At 38.0% G+C, this 19,945-nt stretch overlaps 3 protein-coding genes across 3 annotated transcripts; 1 reads left to right on the forward strand and 2 right to left on the reverse strand.

The window, feature by feature from the left end:
• Window positions 1-3,119: 3,119 nt before the first annotated feature.
• Window positions 3,120-5,517, reverse strand: LOC106133353 (dnaJ protein homolog 1). Its single transcript, XM_013333055.2, has 3 exons — window positions 5,361-5,517; window positions 4,370-5,211; window positions 3,120-4,015 (listed from the first exon to the last, which is right to left on the reverse strand). The coding sequence occupies exons 2-3, from the start codon at window positions 5,195-5,197 to the stop codon at window positions 3,782-3,784; spliced, it is 1,062 nt and encodes a 353-aa protein (XP_013188509.1). The 5' UTR covers window positions 5,198-5,211; window positions 5,361-5,517; the 3' UTR covers window positions 3,120-3,781.
• A 1,298-nt stretch (window positions 5,518-6,815) lies between these two features.
• On the forward strand, window positions 6,816-8,452 carry LOC106133376 (transcriptional adapter 2A). The gene has a single exon (XM_013333080.2). It carries the CDS (start codon window positions 7,129-7,131, stop codon window positions 8,428-8,430), a length of 1,302 nt encoding a protein of 433 aa, XP_013188534.1. The 5' UTR covers window positions 6,816-7,128; the 3' UTR covers window positions 8,431-8,452.
• LOC106133375 (cysteine-rich protein 2-binding protein) lies at window positions 7,009-19,773 on the reverse strand. The gene is made up of 14 exons (XM_060950874.1): window positions 19,488-19,773; window positions 18,898-19,035; window positions 18,373-18,521; window positions 18,019-18,111; window positions 17,105-17,240; window positions 16,194-16,296; window positions 15,219-15,449; window positions 14,356-14,543; window positions 13,749-13,836; window positions 13,120-13,310; window positions 11,507-11,625; window positions 10,187-10,368; window positions 8,732-8,812; window positions 7,009-7,117 (listed from the first exon to the last, which is right to left on the reverse strand). Exons 1-14 carry the CDS (start codon window positions 19,694-19,696, stop codon window positions 7,025-7,027), a joined length of 2,001 nt encoding a protein of 666 aa, XP_060806857.1. The 5' UTR covers window positions 19,697-19,773; the 3' UTR covers window positions 7,009-7,024.
• Between the last annotated feature and the right edge of the window lie 172 nt (window positions 19,774-19,945).

The following is a 19,945-nucleotide window of genomic DNA, read 5'->3' on the forward strand; positions in this document are numbered from 1 at the left end:
TCGGCCTGGATCGCCGCACGCGCGCACCTCGAACAATCTAGGCTCTCTCGACTACCGTTGCGCAGATAACGGCTTATTGAACCTTATAACAAGGTGATAGAAAACATATATACAATGTCAAACCTGTTTTATGTGGAAATTCTAGACTTTGCAGGATGTTTAGTATTAAATAAACCAAAAATAACCGCTGCTGTCAAAGTATTGTTGGTATAATAAGACGGGAAGGGCATTGACTCGGTACGGTAATGACAGAATAGCTAATGTAGGTACCTATTGGTTGATTCTGTTAAAGATTATAAGAGTTAATGATCAAATCAATAAGAATGGCACTTAAATTACAATTTTTATTACAAGAATATACAGTATTATCGTTATAATTATTACCTTAGTAATTATATATTTTAAAATTATCGTAGGTACCAATTGTATTGCATTATGTGGAACAGATAGCCGTGCAATATGAACTTATTTTTTAAACTATTTTAGAAAAATTTAATAAATCAAATAGCATCGATTTTTTTATAAACCCTGTTGGACCCTAATTACCAATTCACATTAAACCTACATTACGCAGGTGACGCATACGACACTACCCACACCTAAACAATAACAATTAGTTTACGCAAAAAATACGATCGAATTGAGAACCTTCTTTTTGAAATCGCTGCTAATCTATACTAATATTATAAAGCTGAAGAGTTTCTTTGTTTGTTTGAACGCACTAATCTCAGGAACTTACTGGCTTGAATTGAAAATTATTTTTCGTTGAATAGACCATTTATCGAGGAAGGCTTTAGGCTATATAACATCACGCTGCAACTATAAGGAGCGAAGAAATAATGGAATATGTAAAAAAACAAAGAAAATGATTCACCCTTGAGGGCTTCAATGATGCCCAAAATAACTATTCCACGTCTAACTAAGTCACGGGCACAGCTAGTCCTATATAGCATAGGTAAATAAACCAGAATTTGATAGGTACTGTATTGAATCCATATCTCGCAGGCAGACAATTTGAAGAAGTAGGAAGTAAGCACCTACTATAATACAAAAGACAAGAAATTTTAATATTAATAATAAATAAATATTAGGGTCCCAATTTCGATATTGCCCCGTGAGCTGAAACAATTGTCACTTAAAGCCACGCCGCTTCCACTAGCAGTGATTCGATTCTTTTATCCTCGAAATACCTACCTAAACATAAATAAATAAAAATTATTCGATTTAGGTGGACACGCTTCCTACCTACCTATATAGGTAAGTATTTCAGTAAACACATAAGTACCAAAGTAGGTACCTAGATAATGTTAGAACATGAAAAATATGTAGGTATGCTTACACAGATAAAATAATATAGGTACCTATCCTACATAAGTTTTTATTAATTATCGAATCAATAACAATTATATGATAATTAAGAAACTGTAGGTCTAATACATTTATAGAGATAGATAACCTGTCAGAAGGTACCTAAATGAAAATTAATACCAATTAGTCGATTTTAAGCTTCCGGGAAATTACTATTTTTATTTGACATACATTCAAATCCATACTTTTTACATACATACAAAGGTACTTACATATATAAAATGACGCCTTTTTCCCGGAGGAGTAGGCAGAGAAGAGACTACTCACACCTTTCCACTTGCCACGATCTCTGCATACTTCTTTTGTTTAATCCACATTCATATCTCTCTTCATGCAAGCTCGGCGGTTTCGGGTACTCTTGACCTGATCCTTTGCCAGGACGTCCTTAGTTTGATCAAGATACGTTCGTCTAGGCCTTCCCACTCCGACCATTCCTTCCACACTCTTCTTGTATATTTGCTTAGTCAACCTGCTTTCATTCATCTTCTCCACATGACCGAACCATCTTAACATTCCCCTTTTCTATTCCCTTCATCTTCTTTCACATCACAACATAATTAATAATTTATATACCGACTAAATATAGATCCTACTAGAAAAAGGGGTCCTTGACCTCGCTCGCACTATGGCATGGTTGGTTGATCTAGTCGCTTGGCCTAATTTTTTGGGGCGCGCCTTCCTAACATAGGTAACATAACAGATTAGTTAGCAAACCATCGCAACAACTGGCACACCCCGGGCTTCTGTTACATCCTCTCCTCTACAGAGGAGGATGTCATCAAGAACTAATGCTATCCTGAATCCTATCATGAAAAAGAAAGGTCTAATTTCTTTCTTGAAATAGGCCTTTATGCACTTGGCTATTCACATAGAGCGTCGACGGTCGAATCGAACTCGGATAGAATGCGTGATGCGCAGAAAGGCACAGGTTCAAATCCCATCTCGGCCATGTTACCAACGATTATTTTCGAAGTTATGTACATTAGTTAGGAAAACATCGTGAGGAAACCTGCACATTCAGGCAACTTGATGTGTAACCATGATCGATCCAATACGGGTAAGGTTTACCTGCAAAGGTTATGGAGGTCAAATGGGAGTCAAATCAAGCAGAAACTACTACTTTTCACTTCTCACGATCCCCGCCCTGCGTAAGTAGGTAATTCTGACTCTTCATCTACAGCGAGCATCTTAATCGATAAATGCAGTAAAGTGTACAGTCAAAAAAAATAATACGTGTGTAGGTTGTAGTACAGAACCAATTTGTTGGATTATTCAGATCCTACCAACCTACCCACAGCTTGACAAGACTGTGACAAGTTGTAATTTTTCCAAAAAATATCATACTTAATCCCTCCGGTGACAAATGAGTAAAATTTCCAGTTACAAAATACCCCTAAAAATATAAGAAATTATGTTTATTAACAATGAAATTCTAAAAAAATATAGCTAGTTATGTACCTACTTACTATATACCTTTGATCATGTAGCCAAGTACATAACGTGATCATTTTTCTTTGAGACTTAATTTAACAGCTCTGTCTACGCCGTAAGGGATTTAGACACAGCTCAGTAGAAATTTATTTCGTAGACTGTACAACTTGCAGTGCGAAGAGATTCCGACGTTCACAGCCCACACGAAATCTCTTCATAATGTCAGAATGATAGCAAAAATAGATTCCAAGTGGGCGAACACGACGTCACCAGACTCTTGATATATGGGAGAACAAAATTAAAAGTCTCAGAAATTTTTACTTTTTGCATTTTGTTTATTAGTCATTTTGAACAGTAATTATAAGTCCTAAGTTTTAAACAATGCTTCTCACTAAATACAATATTCAAAACTACAAAGAAATAAATTCTAGTCAAATTGTTTTAAAACCTAATTTTGATTACAACCGTGCAATTGCCAAGTTCCAGTTTCTAGACTTAAAACTTACAATCACTGTCAATCAATATTTACATAATGGTACAAAATATTTACAACTTAAAGAAATTAAATACGAAACACAACCTCACCGATTCCCTGCTACAACGCAGAAAACTCGCTCAAACAACAATTTGACTAACATTCACACAGTCCTATACGCCACTAGGCAACATGAGTAAACAAAGTTCCTACACAAATCGGAAATGTCCCATATCATTGAGCATAAAATCAACGAGTTTCTGTAACATGGATGAAATCAAATGATGTATGGCCTGATTTGCTAAAATGTACTTGATCTGCTTTTTTCTTACTCAATTCACAAACTTTCTGTACAAAATGAGTAAAAGTGACCTTGACTCACTTTGAATTTTTAGAAAATTTAAAAGAATTAAGCAATAAATTCCACAAACCCTAGATTTTACAAAATCACAGAAACTCATTCAAAAATGTCTCTCAATGAGGCATTCGGCAGTCTTAGTTGGTAAATTAATTAGGTAATGTGTCCATTAGTATCTCCTTGACTCCTGAACTTAAACGGTCGGGGAACTTGATGTCGAAGGCGACCAGCAGATCACCCTTCCTCGTTGGTTCCTTGGGGAACGGAAGCCCGTAGCCGGGGAACCTCTTCACGGTGTGCGGTTTGACTACTTCACCCTGAAGGTTCACTGTTAACTTCTCACCAGACATTGTAGGAACTTCGATGATTGTGCCGCAGAGAGCCTGAAACAATGAAAAATCAAGTTTAGATACATGTGATTTTTTTTTTTAATTTAGGGTCTATCTTGTGATAATGCTAGAATAAAAATTACTTAAACAGTGACCTCTAGAATTTAAAATATTTACAACTAGTAAATAAATAAGTGCTAGAGTTCATTCAAATACAGTTTAAACTAGGTCGACTATCTAGGAAATTCACAATGAATGATTCAATTCTTTGTTTTGAAAATTAACATTTCTGGAAATAAATTACCATCCAATTGACAACTCGTGAATTTCCAAAGAGGGGACTCCATAATATCAACACAATGAATGACTCATAATGGTAGATTCCAGAGAATTGAAAAAGTTACATACCTGTTTGAGCGAGACTTTTGCTGTGTATCTGATGTCGCTGCCCTCTCGCTTGAACTGGGGATGGGGCTTGTCTCTGATGATGAACACAATGTCCGCAGGGATCTTATTCCTTCCTTGATCTCCCTCTTTTTGGAAAGTTATCTTTGTTCCGGCTTTCCAACCAGGTTTTACATGGATGGTCAGCACTTTGTCCTCTTTCTTAGATGTGCCATCTGGTTGCATGACGCGGCGCGAAATCTTCATCTTTTTAACACATCCGCGCGCGATATCTTCGAGCGACACGTACAGATCGTGTTCAATGGGCGGATCTTGAGATTTTTCTTTCCTATTTGGAGACCCATGAATGTTGAAACTCTGGCTACGGAACGCGCCACCTGGACCGCCATGTCGCGCTTGACCCATGCCCATGTTCGCGAAAGGATCCATATCGACGTCCATGTCGCGGTCGAAGAACATCGTCGTGCCCCCACCGCCACCGTTCAGATCGAAGAAAGCCTGGAAAGGACTCGCCGAGCCGAAGAACTGCGCGAAAGTCGCCCTCGGATCACCATGGAAAGTGTACGAGTACGACTGTCCGCCTCCTGGCCCGTTCTGGCCGCCCATTCCTCCTTTCAAACCTTCTTCGCCATGAGTGTCATAGATTTCCCTCTTCTTTTTGTCTGATAACACCTCGTAAGCTTCAGCCACTTCTTTGAATCTCTCTTCCGCGCCTGCAGCTTTATTCTTGTCGGGATGGTACTTCAATGCCAATTTTCGGTAGGCCTTCTTGATTTCGTCGTCTGTCGCGCCTTTGGAGATCCCTAATATTTTGTAGTAATCTTTCCCCATTGTATACACTTAACCTGAAACAAAAAAACACATTTATTAGCTTTTGCACGCGTTAAACGCCTTTTTTGGAAATGTATGCTGATCCATTTTAGATCTGTAAGTTACAGTACAATTTATACTTTTTACGGACAAAACAGATCGTGTTAATTTCTAGAATACTTACTTAATTATTCTAGGTATCCAAAGATAAATACAATGCAATCCAACAGCAGAAAATCTAAAATTTCTACTAAAATCCTCACACACAACACAACACTTCACCACAGTAAACTTCACAAATGAATGAAACGCAACGTTGCCGTCGCGCCAAAATATATACATTAAAACGTCTAGAACATTCTAGGGCCTTCAACCTTCGAGTAAAAGAGATGCAACATCAACACTGATGCGAACGCAGTTAGTGTTAAAAAGAGATAAATATAAATTGAAGCGTTCAAAATTCTAGAAAAGACCGCTCACGTCACCTCGTTTTCCAGATTGATTAAATCAGCATGTTTTCATTGACAAGTAGGACATCTTTACAATAAACTTCAACCAATCAAATACGCTTACGGAGTAGTGAAGGTATTTAGAGACCAATTATAGAACAGTAAAATTTTGTACCAACGAGAACATATTTCACGTTGCGTACTATCACATTCATTCAATGTTTTGTAGTACAAGGGAGATGAGACAATGATACGTGACTTTGTTTACAGATTTACAGTATGTATTTTTTATTTTGTTACTTACCCGTGGCACAATCAGGTAAATACTTACTCACATAAAAAATTCGATTAAATAGGTTAAGTACTCGGTGACAAAGGTAATTCGTGCCGCATTAGTTAGAACTACTTTTACTTCATTTCGTTCCCATGGTTGTCATAAAAAGCGACTACACTATTACTGGCACATTCATCTATGGAATATGATAATGATGTCACTAGTATTTGTATCAGAAGAAAAAAGAATGACCAAAATGTACCCATTTTTATAATTTAGTACTGTAGTAGGTACCTACCTACTCAACTTACCTATCTTTGTGGGTAATTTAAATAAAGTTTAGCAATAAGTATAGTCTGCACAATATAAACGAACTTACTGTTTTCGTTTTAACCAAGCTAATGCCTATATAATATGTATATAATTGTTTTATGCCCATGTTCTTACTCTTGGTCAACTCTGTTCTAATTTTCATCGAATTCAGTTCAGTGATTTAGGCGTGAAAGCAAAACAGACGGACAGTTTCTTTTATAACATTAGTGTGGTAAGTAGGGATACTAGGGATTTAGTATAATTTTTTCAAAATTATTTTAAATAAGTTCATTTTTCGTGTTGGTATGGTAGGCGCTAATCACCTGACCAAATGCCCAGTAAGGAAGGGCAGATTTGGATGAAACTTTTTATTTGTGTATCCCTATTCCTAATATCAAGGTAATATAAATAGTGCAATTAATCTCTGAAACGATACTTTTATTTTATAAAAAAGAAATGTTTTTATACTTGTATGCTAGCTTGGACTATGACATACAATGCGTTTACCTAAAAAGATGCAAAGACAGGCATCATTGCATAGTCAAATGGAGTTGGTCATGAGACAGCTGTCACTGCCAGTGCCGGCTATGTCAGTCTTGTCATGCTCATGCTATAAAAATTGTTTTGTTTTGTCGTCGGTCGTCGTCGTCACCTCGTATCATATAAAAAATAATAAAATCGCCTCGCCTTTCATATTGTCATTCGTCTTTTTAGGTTCTTTTTTTAAAAAAGAACAAATTATAATATCTTGAGTAAAAACTATTTCTAGGGAAAAGGTTTGAGTAAAACAAGTTCAATCTTTATCATTGTTTATTATCTGACGAGTCTTAGAAATAGTGCGTGCCGGCATCCCTTGTATTCTATATCGTAATACTTCTCGTAGAAATCTTGGATGAGCTCTTCCACCTGCGAAAAAAATGTCCAATGACATACTGCAAACAAAATGTGACTTTTGTGGGGAAACCGCCCATGAACCCTACATAGAATGTTGCGAGTGCGACTCAAACTTATGCACGGCTTGTTTTGCTGCTGGGAAGGAGATCGGCTCTCACAAAAACGATCACAAGTACGCCGTACGTAGAAACGACTTTCCCTTGTTTGATAATTGCAACTGGTCTGCCAAAGAAGAATGTAAGTTGCTATCCGCATTATCGACATACGGTTTTGGCAACTGGGAGGAGATATCTAAATTTGTGCACACACGTTCCAAATTAGAATGCCAAGAACATTACAGAAAGTATTATATAGAAAATGTACAATATAAAGAATTGAAACTTTTGCCTGAGACGCAACAGTCTTTGTTTCCACAGTTGATAATACCATACTTGTATAGTACAGATATAAGTACAAATCCACCACGGAATAATCAGTCTGATCAGCATTTGGCTGGCTATAATGCTCACAGATCTGAGTTTGAATTGAGTTATGATCATAACGCAGAGAGTTTATTCAATATAGAAGATAGCTACTCTGATGATGAAGTTGATGATGAGTCTATGATGGACTCTTTAAAGATTGCTTTAGTCAATGCTCTAAATAATCGTTTGAGAGAGCGCCAGAGGAGATACACAATAATTAAAAACCATGGTTTGATAATGCCAAACAAGCTGGCGTCATGGTTGCAGAGATTTGAGGTTACACTAACAAGACAAAAATGTGAGAAGTTAATTTCTTTCATGCAATTTATGACAGGAATGCAGTTTGATGCTTTTATGGAGCGACTGAGCTTAGAATCTGAATTGACACAAAAGATATTACGGTTGTGCGAGTACAGACGGAATGGAATCAAAACGCTCTACGCAGCCAGACTATACAAGCAATTGAAGAAAGAAAATGATTTGCACATGAAAGAAATGAGATCTAGCACATTGGTTATGCAGAAGAAGTATGACAGCACATCTCCAATCAAAAATAGGTTTTTTCAAAAGACTTCTGGTCGGAGCAAAATGAAAGGGACTTCGATGCCTCTGGAAATCATCGATTTGCCAGGTTACGACCGTCTTAGCGATTCAGAGAGGACACTTTGTTCAACATTAAGACTGATACCGGCAAACTACTTAGATATTAAAGAACAACTTGTGTCGGAGAACAATAAGATGGGATTCCTTCGACTGCTGGATGCGAGGAGGATTGTGAAGATAGATGTGAACAAAACGAGGAAGATCTATGATCATCTTATTGCAGAAGGATTTTTGAATAAGCCTCCTGCACTAGTTTAAATATATTATTTTTTTAACAAAATCTTTTCTTTTCTTTTCTATTCTTGTCCTCTCCTCATGTTACTTTCCAACTTCTAACCAAAAACAATTATGGTTCACCATCAAATTTTGGAAATACTTGGTTCTATCTTAATTGGTGATTACCAGTGATAAACATGTAATGACAGATAAATAAATATATAAGTGCGTGACAGATAAAGTCATATTTACATACCAAACTTGGCAAAGAGCTATGTTTAGTTTACTTTAAAAATATTTAGAGGTACTTAAGTAATGTTGTGTTTTAATTAACCATCCTTACCTTGAAGCCAAATTTCTGATACAGAAATATGGCCGGATTGGTGGGAGAGACGTGAAGAGTCACATCCTTGCCTGAACATGTCTAAAACAAATTGAAATATAGTCAGTTATCTGCATATTATATTACATATACAAACATAAAATCATGTTTATATCCACTGCAGGGTAGACAAAACTAACAGTCTTAAAAAGACGGGTAAGCAACATTCACTTGTTTGCCTCAATCATAGCATTGAGATTCAAATACTGACAGGTTACTAGCCCATCGCCTAAAATAATCCATTACTTCATAAGCATATATCCCTTAGTCCCCTTTTACGACATCCATGGGTAATAGATGGAGTGGTTCTGTTCTTTTTTCTATTGGTGCCGGAAATCACACGGCAGATATCTTAATAAAAGGAAAACTTTTAATTAAATACAATTCACACTATTATGGATTTGTTACGATTGAGTGAAATTCAGAGGTCGACAGATTATTCTTCCTCCTGGCTATAGTCCCAGTTATATCCTCACCCCTCTGTAGAGGAGCCCGGGGTGCCATCAACCAATGTTGTGAAACCAAAACATTTCACAATTATTAAGCGATATGAAGTATCCTAAGTATAATAATGAATAAAAAAATTTTAAATTTTTTTTTATACTCTTGATCATAATCCTGGGATTGGGTGAGGTAAACCCTGTTTTACTTGAAACTACCACTCCCATCTGTCAGCCACAACCTTTTCAGGAGAAATTAAACCCAGCATCATGGTTACACATCCAGAGGGGTAATGGCGAAAGTTAACTTTTCTTTTTTGACGTCACAACGTCTTATAATTCGATTGAGCAGGCTGCACGCACGAAAAAACATGACTCATGCGGCGTTACCTCGCTCTGAGGCGTTCCATGTGAGACTTGAAGTGCAAGCGAGAGCGCGGAACGAGCGACAAAGAGGCACAATCGGCCTTCGCGTTCGGCAGCGTTCGACATCCGTCTCTCTCCTACTTGAGTGAGCGATGTTGTTATGTTTTGGTCGAGTATCAAGTGAAGTGAAAAGTGAATGTGGTGTATCAGTATTTTCTTAAGACGTTGTCACGTTCAACTATCGTCAGTAAACCGACTTAACAGACAACCGATTTTTTTTTTAAGTTTTCCTATAGAATGCCGTGTGGTTCCCGGCACCAATACAAAAAGAATAGGACCACTCCATCTCTTTCCCATGGATGTCGTAAAAGGCAACTAAGGGATAGGCTTACAAACTTGGGATTCTTTTTTTGGCGATAGGCCAGCAACCTGTCACTATTTGAATCTCAATTCTATCATTAAGCCAAATAGCTGAACGTGGCCATTTAGTCTTTCAAGACTGTTGGCTCTGTCTACCCCGCAAGGGATATAGACGTGACCATATGTATGTATGTATGTTTCCTATAGAAAAATAAATCAATAGGTACTTATTAGATTATAATTTGATCACCTGCAGCAGATGGTACAGCATGAACGAAGCGATCTTGGCTTTCCTCCACTCCGGTCTCGTGAGGATGAAGGATATGTAAGCCTCGTTGTGATTCGCGTCGGGAACCAGGAACGCACAGCCCACCACCAGCCGCTTGTATGTGACCACGCAGCTGAACTCTGGGTACTGGAGTGCTTCGGTCACTGTTTGGATGAAATATGGTCTTAGTTAATTACATTCTCAATTCTATCATTAAGCCAAATAGCTGAACGTGGCCATTCAGTCTTTTCAAGACTGTTGGCTCTGTCTACCCCGCTAGGGATATAGACGTGACCATATGTATGTATGTTAGTTACATTTACATTACATACATATAGTGCCGTGTGGTTTCCGGCACCATTAGAAAATAAAGTATAGGATCACTCCATCTCTTTCCTATGGATATCGTAAAAGGCGACTAAGGGATAGTCTTATAAACTTGGTATTCTTCTTTTAGGCGACAGACTAGCAACCTGCATCTTAATTCTATCATTAAGCCAAACAGCTAAACGTGGCCTATCAGTCTTTTTAAGACTGTTGGCTCTGTCTTCCCCGCAAGGGATATGGGCGTGATCATATGTATGTATGTACATACATATATACATAAATCACGCCTTTTTCCCTGGGGAGTAGGCAGGGACTATAATTTGTATTCTCTCGTCCACATTCTATTCTAAGTTTAATAGGGTACCGGACAACTTTTCAGATTGTGTTTAAAAATAATCTTTATTTATTTATATATCCATAAAAAATATTATTTTAAATAAATAAATCTTTTGGAGTATTTAAAAAAGTCAAAAACGTAATTTATTTAAAATTGCCGCGAAAACAGCACTTTACGTCAATTCAGATCGCGTGACGTCATATGTTTGGAAAACAAACTACAAGCCATATTACAAGTGATCAGTGCTTGGATAATTTAAGTATTTTCTCGCAGATCTAGAAACATGCAAAACCCATTAATATCTAACCTTTAAAATCATAGAAAAAAAAACATATGTGAAAATAACTTTGTAAACAATGAAACTAGTTGTAGGTTATGTTTTCGTTTGTAATTTCTTCAATCATTTCTGTTGTTAAGATAAACAAAAAGAGGTTGAAAAAGTAAAATAACTATCCGGGGTGTCTGAAATGATCAAATATGAAGAATGAGACGTATTTGTTTTGTTTCAAAGCCGGTTCGTAGGACCAAAAACGCCTGATGTTGGTCCTTCGAGCCGGATTTGAAATAGCTTCTCCAACTGTCCAGTTAATGATCAAATAAGCATCATTCTTGGTCCAGAACCAAGGTCTCAAACTCACAATCTATCCCGGGCCAGAAGTGTGTGGCGCAGAGGTCGTTGACCGCGGCGATGTGTTGCGGCCGCACGTACGAGTAGTCCAGTGTGGCGCGCGGCGGAGGGGAGTATCCAGGTACTTTCCTGAGGGACGATTAACATATATATATATAAATATATATATTATTATATTATATAAAAGACTCTTTTGGTATTGGTGCCGTGTGGTTCCCGGCACCAATACCAAAAGAATAGGACCACTCCATCTCTTTCCCATGGATGTCGTAAAAGGCGACTAAGGGATAGGCTAACAAACTTGAGATTCTTTTTTTAGTCACTATTCGAATCTCAATTCTATCTTAAAGCCAAATAGCTGAACGTGGCCTATCAGTCCGCTCAGGACTGTTGGCTCTGTCTACCCCGCAAGGGATATAGACATGATTATATGTATGTATTAGTGCCACAACTGATAGAAATTTACGTAATAAACATAAATTAGTCATGCCGTTTCATAGGCTTAGCAAAGTCAGTAAATCATTTATGGGGAACTGTATACGATTTTATAATAGGTTGCCGGAGTCTGTTCTTGATATGCCCAACCGAAAATTCAAAGAGTATGTAAAGAAAGTAACTTTGTGGGAAGGCTTATTATAGGACTGATGATTACCTTAATGATAAAAACATCTGGCTCGAGCTTGGCACAGGAACCTCGTAATTAATTGTAGTTTAATTTGAACTTAAATCAAAATTTCAGTACACTCTGTACATAAATCTTTTTAAAATTGGCAATCCATAATATATATATATATATATTTCTTTTTTCAATATTAAATCTCATAAATATATAAATCTCCCGTGAACAATGTATTCTCCCGTCCACATTCTATTCTAAGTATAATTTAATATTGTGAAGTTGACGTTGTTGATGAAAATGCTGCAGTGCAGTTTGTTACCGCTTCTTCTGCACTGACGCCTTGGAAGCGGCAGTAAACTTAGTTTTTAAGTAATTTATTTGACGTCAACCAAGTTGTTAAACCATACGACAATTATTAAGCGATATAATAATATCCTATAATAATGAATAAAAAATTTTGAATTTTTTTGAATTTTTGTATATATAGAAGACTTGTGGATTTTTATTTTGAAAAATCTTTATTTTCCGCATAAAGATTCATCTTGTGCGATGGCGATGGGCTAGCTATATAATTACGTCTTTATCCCTTGTGGGGTAGACAGAGCTAACAGATTGAAAAGACTGAAACGCCACGTTCAGCTGTTATAGTCTAGCAACTGGTCACTATTTTGAATCTCAATTCCATCATTATGTTATACATCTATATGTAAAACTGAACCTTTCAGTATTGTCGAGACTTTTGACTCTGCAAACGCCGTACGGGACAAAGTATCTATGATACATATAATTAGAATTAATTAAAGACGTCCTGGTAAAGGGTCAGGTCAAAAGTACCCGAAACCGCCGAGCTTGTATGAAGAGAGTTATGAAAGTGGATGAAGCGAAGGAAGTATGCAGTGATCGTGGCAAGTGGAAAGAGGTAGTCTCTGCCTACCCCTTCGGGAAAGAGGCGTGATTTTATGTATGTATGTATGTATGATACATATCGAAATAACATCACTTACTTGTTAGCCTTCTTTAGTAGTTCATTTGTGAGTTTCAACCACAGCGGAGTGGTCTCCGCATCTCTTCTGATGTACGGCCTGAGCAGAGTCCCCGAGTACGCGGACCGGAATGGCGTGGGTTCGAATTTGGATGTCAGTATCGTGTTGTAAGTGGTACTGGCGATGGTACCACAGAGGTTGTCGAGGTGGTACTGAAAGGGAATTAGTACAGTTAGGGGTATGCTTAGGTGGTTGAAAGGTTAAGGTGACTAAAAATTGACGGCCTCTGTGGCGCAGCGGTAGTACGCCTGTCTGTGACACCGGAGATCCCGGGTTCGAATTCCGGCCAAGGCATGATGAGAAAATAACTTTTTCTGATTGGCCTGGGTCTTGGATGTTTATCTATATAAGTATTTATTATAAAATATAGTATCGTTGAGTTAGTATCTCGTAACACAAGTCTCGAACTTACTGCGAGGCTAAATCAATAAGGGATATGCTTCTAAACCTGTCACTATTAACTTAAGCCAAACACCTGAACGTGGCCTGTCAGGCTTTCAGGACTGTCGGCTCTGTCTACCCCGCAAGGGATATAGACGTGATTATATGTATGTATTTATTATGCTGGTCATAAACAATAAGGTACTTACCGATCTCTGGAACCTGTCTAGGACGCGATCCGAACTGGTGACCAGCCTAGGGTCTTCGGCCACGTAACCCCCTAGCACTTTGACAATTCTGGAACAAACAAATATATAAATATAAATAAATATATACGGGACAAATTATACAGATTGAGTTAGCCTCGAAGTAAGTTCGAGACTTGTGTTACGAGATACTAACTCAACGATACTATATTTTATAATAAATACTTATATAGATAAACATCCAAGACCCAGGCCAATTAGAAAAAGTTCTTTTCTCATCATGCCCTGACCGGGATTCGAACCCGGGACCTCCGATATCACAGACAAGCGCACTACCGCTGGCCACAGAGGCCGCCAAAACAAAGTAAATAAGTATAATAGGTACCTAATAATTATTTTGCCATCAATTAATTAATTAATCGTGGTTAGTGGAAAGATGTAATCTCTGTCCACCGTCGTCTTTAACGACATCCACGAGAAAGAGATGAAGTGGTCCTATTGACATCACATTTGATACACATCATAAGTACTTTCACCCCGAAGCCTCGGGGCGTAGCTAGAGACAGGACGGCCCCCGGGGCGTATCTAATCTAGTGACCAATAAACTGACTTGTCCAGATCGAAGACGGGCAGATGCCTGTGCCGCTGGGCGCGGCGCAGCGCGAGGCGCGCGCGCAGCCGCCGCAGCTCGTGCGCGCGCGCCGCGCCGGCCCGCGCCGCCAGCGCCGCCGCCCGCTTCAGCAGCTGCACCTCCTCGTACTGGCTCAGCTCCACCAGATCCTCGCGCTTGTCTGGGACCTGTGACCAAATTTATTTAGTAATTTGTGTATAGAAAGATTTGTATGGGCGACTAAGAGATAGGCTATTAAACTTGGGATTCTTCTTTTATGCGCAACATTCACTATTTGAATCTCATTCCTTCAAAGTCCTTTCAAATCTATTGGCTCTGTCTTCCCCGCAAAAAATATAGACGTGATTATATCTATGTATGTATTCCTTTTGACGGCATAAAAACCGAATTTAACCGTTCGCTTACAACGGATTTTTGGAAATTCCTGCGGTTATGGGAACTAATGGGATAGAGTTTATATGTGTTTATATACAAATGAAAAACTTAGCACAAGGGCACTAGGTACTTATTTCTAAAGAAAGTTCTTCTTACTGGAAGTAATCTAACGACAGCGCCATCTAATTAATTTGTCTTGGTTTATATTACGAGTGAACTTGCAATGTGCTTTTACCGCGTTGTAGTTCCATTGCGCTAGATGGCGCTATTCTGTGTTTTTACCGACTAGTTGGTAATAATACCGTTTTTGTTAGTGGATTCTGATGTGCTATTACTAAAATAAAAGTGGTCACGACGAACGCACGACTATTTTCTTTTATCCACATAATACCGAAAAAACAAAAAGAAATTGCAAACCAGACATATGTTCATTCAATTTGATAAAACTTCAACAAATATCAACTTACCTTTTCAAACCACGGTATATCGACCGAATTCAACTCGCTCGAAAACAGCGATTCCCTCTTCACATACGCGTTTTCCTCCGCATTTTTCTTCGGTTTGATGTCACGTACCAATCCGACCAAGTCCGTCCGTTGGTCGGTCTGGTCGGACGGTGGGAAGGTCGGCGACCGGCTTCGGGAGTCTGAATCGTAGTAAGGTAGCTGTGGTAACGAGTGGATGCTTGACGAGTCGCTCTGTGAATAATTCAGAATTCAAATTCGAAGTTGAAATTCGAAATTGATATTGTAATTCAAAATATAAATTTGAAATTGAAATTCGAAATATAAATTTGAAATAGAAATTCGAAATAGAAATTCGAAATTAAAATTCGAAATTGAAATTCGAAGTTGAAATTCGAAATAGAAATTCGAAATTAAAATGCGAAATTGAAATTCGAAGTTGAAATTCAAAATTGAAATTCAAAGTATCCTTATTTTCTCTACAATCCAACATTAAAACTTAAAGCTAGGTACATGTTTGTGTGAAGCAATTGTAAGATTGTGAGAGGCTGATTTCCGATCTAAGCAGAGCTTGTATCTCAGTACATCAGCTCCACCCCACAAGGTGTTACAGCTTACAAACATACACAGGCTGTAAAAAAATAGGAGCTCTTACTCGATTTTCAATCAATCGATTAATATTAAAAAAAAAAATCCATTGGTGCCATGTGGTTCCCAACACCAATAAAAAAAGAATAGAACCACTCCATCTCTTTCACATGGATGTCGTAAAAGGCGACTTAGGGATAGGCTTATAAACTTGGGATTCTTTTTTAGACGATTGCCTAGCAACCTGTCACCATTTGAATCTCAATTCCATCATTACACCAAACAGCTCAACGTGGCCTTACAGTATTTGCGAGACTGTTGCCTCTGTCTACACCGCAAGGGATAAAGACGTGATTATATGTTCTGTCTGTGTTTGTTGGATTCACTTACGAGCAGTGGCGCCATCTGGCTGGTGGAAGCGTAGTCGAATCCTCTGAAACTAGCCTCCTTGTAGTCCATTTCATCATAACTGCATTCATCGCCGATCTCGTTCCTGTCAACAATATAATATCATAAAAAAACATACATACATACATAGTTATGAATGTGGATGAAGCGAAGGAAGTGTGCAGAGATCGTGGCAAGTGGAAAGAGGTAGTCTTTGCCTACCCTGCCCTCGTAATAAATTAATAAAGTAAGAGGCGTAATTTTATGTATGTACATACATAGTCACGCCTATATCCCTTGCGGGGTAGACAGAGCCTACAGTCTTGACAAGCCTTTCATTCTTTTCAGGACAGTTGCTCTTGGCTTCTCATAGGGATCTTTTAAATCTTTTTTCACTTTCAAGATGAGCTATTCAGCTAAATGTGACCTTTAAAATTTTTTGAGTCTGTAACTAGTTAACTTATTGTTTTGATGACTTTATTTTCTTCTTACGGAGGTACCCGTCAATTCTATCATTAAGCCAAATAGCTGAACGTGGCCATTCAGTCTTTTCAAGACTATGGCTCTGTCTACCCCGCAAGGGATATTAGACGTGACCATATGTTAGTTAGTATGTAGGTACCCGCCTTTTTCCTGGAGGGGTAGGCAGAGACTACATCTTTCCAATTACCACGATCGCTGCATACTTCTTTCACTTCATCCTACATTCATAACTTTCCTTCATGCAAGCACTTCGATTTCGGGCACTCTTGACCTGACCTCTTGCCAGGACGTCCTTAACTTGATCAAGGTACGTTCGTCTAGGCCTTCCCACTCCAACCTTTACATCCACACTAGTCGCTATTTAATAAAAAATTTATCACCTGCTATCAGAAATCCACATTAGTCGCTATTTAATATATATATTTTATCACCTGCTATCAGAATCCATCAGCTCACAGTGCGAAGTGTTGGACATGCTGGAAGTGCCCTCGTAGTCCAGTTTCCTCTTCTTGGCGGTCTCTGACGGTATGCTGTCCATGCCGTCATTGTTTATTAGGTCCTTGTAACCTGGAGACAAATGAAAAAACAGTGAAATTGCTGCATAATATCTATATAAATACTAGAATGTCATATAAATCTCATATAAATTGTTCACTTGAAGGGATAGATCCCGTAATGAATGGGAAGTAAAAGTAATTAGTAAACTTTATGTTTAATATATGTACCAGTACCTTTTTGGGGACAGTGTCCGTTTTAAGAGGAACATTCCATTCTGTTACTTGAAATGTCCTAACCGGGAAGGAGTTAAGTGCTTAGGGAACATTACTTCGTTGTTTGTTTTAATTTCATTTAAATAAAACTACACAAGCTTCTCAAATACAACATAAAATAATAAAAAAATAACTCTAACAGCCGCAGCAATTCAAAAAGGGATTTATGTATAAGTTAGTAATGTCTACTAATACATAATAAATGTTTTGCAACATACGAAAGGGTAAATATGAAGATCTGGTATACATATAAATTTAAGACCTTGTTGTTCTCATATACATACATACATACATAAAATCACGCCTCTTTCCCGGAGGGGTAGGCAGAGACTACCTCTTTCCACTTGCCACGATCTCTGCATACTTCCTTCGCTTCATCCACATTACTCTCTTCATACAAGCTTGGCGGTTTCGGGTACTTTTGACCTGACCCTTTACCAGAACGTCCTTAATTTGATCAAGATACGTTGTTCTCATATTATGCAAATAAAAGTTTGAATTTGAAAAGTCATAAGCTCAGCAGATTTCTTTGCTCTGGATAAGCAAAGCACCGGTCTCACTTACACATTACTTACCCATTTCCGTGACTTTCGCGACGAAATGCACCATGTCCATTGACATCTGACTACGGGGGCGGCCTTTGGGCTTGTCCTTTGGTAGTTCTTGCACTGAAATATATGGAAATAGTATGTGATGTCGTCAGTGTATTGTATAATGGGACCCCAAGGCCCGATGCATTATGGCGGCGAGTGTAGCTGGGAACATGCCAAGACATCAAGATATCAGGTGTTATTCCGGTCTGTTCACCAAAATCTGATTCTCTAATGGATCCGTTTTATTTTTTATTATTTTCAATTCCATTCTGTCCCCCGGTCGGTGGGTACAGAGAAGTCAGAACGGAACAGAAGTGATTATATGTATGTATGTACCAATATGTGCAGCCACTGCAGGCGAGAAGTTGTGCATCAGTTTCCACCATCCCGTCTCTCCGAGCACCAGTGACCCGGACCGGAACACTATGTTGTTGTATACCGATAAGACACCAGCTATGGTGCCCACCCAGTTCTTCTTTTGTTTCCTGTAAATGTGGCCGTGACCAGGGATATTTATTTATTTTTGTAGGTAAACATACTATGTTATCCGTAACAAACATCAAATCAGATTGACAGTGGGTTTGTCAAGGCGTGTTTACACAACATTCTATACAAGTGGAATAGTAAATTTGGGTATCATTGTAGGTATCATTTCACATATTCCATTATTTCTTGGCTCCTAATAGTTGCAGCGTGATGTTATATAGCCTAAAGCCTTCCTCGATAAATGGTCTATTCAACACAAAAATGATTTTTCAATTCGAATCTGTACTTCCTGAGATTAGCACGTTTAAACGAACAAACAAACAAACTCTTCAGCTTTATAATATTAGTATAGATAATGAGAAAAAAATAACTTACGTATTACCACCAAACAGTTGATGCCAGTATCTATCGATGAACGAGCAAATGTGTGTCTTGTAGTGGAAGTAGCCGTGGTTACTGATTCCGTACGAGTGCCAGTTAAGGTGGTTCAGAGTCAATAAAATAACATTTACCCTGAAAATAAACAAAGTTTGCGTAAGTTGCAAGGAGGATAATAATAACAGTCGTATAAGGTGGTATGGGCAATAAAGATAATTTGTATTGTGTCGTAAATATGAAGTCAGTTATGGATTTAATTTTTGTCAATACATGTTGTCTTGAATGTCAAGAGAAATTAAAAAAATATATGTAAGTATGTACTAAATGATAAACTAAAAGTGACTGTGTTTTACATTCAATAATGATTAATTTGTGTCTGTGTTGCCTGTCAGTTAAGCAATCATATTTACCTATTAAGTTATGGAAGAGTTACTGTACTTGAGAATTATTCAGTCAATGAATGCAGATCAATTGCTCGCCATGGAAACCTGACTTACTCAATTCAAGTTCATGGTCAAAAAGGCACCTTAGGCTCCTCTCTTGAAGGGTTAGGATGCACGAGGATTAACTCCAAGATGAAGACTTACCATGGAAACTTATTTCGTTCAAACACTTCTTTCTTTCCCGGAGAGCAGTCTTCACAAGTAAATTCAAAGAAAACATCGCAGGCAAAATCACCAGGCGTGCCGGGTCGACGTAGACATGACAAATGTACGAAATTCAGGCAAACTTTGCAAACAAGGCCGGGTTTGTCTTGTTTATTTTCTAATTCTTCACAATATTTACACACAGACATCGTTTCAGCATTTAAGGATCATTCCGGGGCGAAAACTTTAATCAAAATAAAACAAACGAAAATAACACACTGACAACTTGTAGGTAAACAAACAATTATATTTGACATCTGTCAACTTATTAAAAAAAAGTGACAATGTCAATTTACTTTTTTAAAGAAATGTGGTTTTGCAAAGAACGCTGACCCTAACAGAAAAGAAAAGTGTTATTGACGCCTCTGGTACTTAAATCTCTTTTCTTGGGAGCGCTT

The sequence above is a fragment of the Amyelois transitella genome, chromosome 3, assembly GCF_032362555.1.
Source record: "Amyelois transitella isolate CPQ chromosome 3, ilAmyTran1.1, whole genome shotgun sequence".
Taxonomy (NCBI): domain Eukaryota; kingdom Metazoa; phylum Arthropoda; class Insecta; order Lepidoptera; family Pyralidae; genus Amyelois; species Amyelois transitella.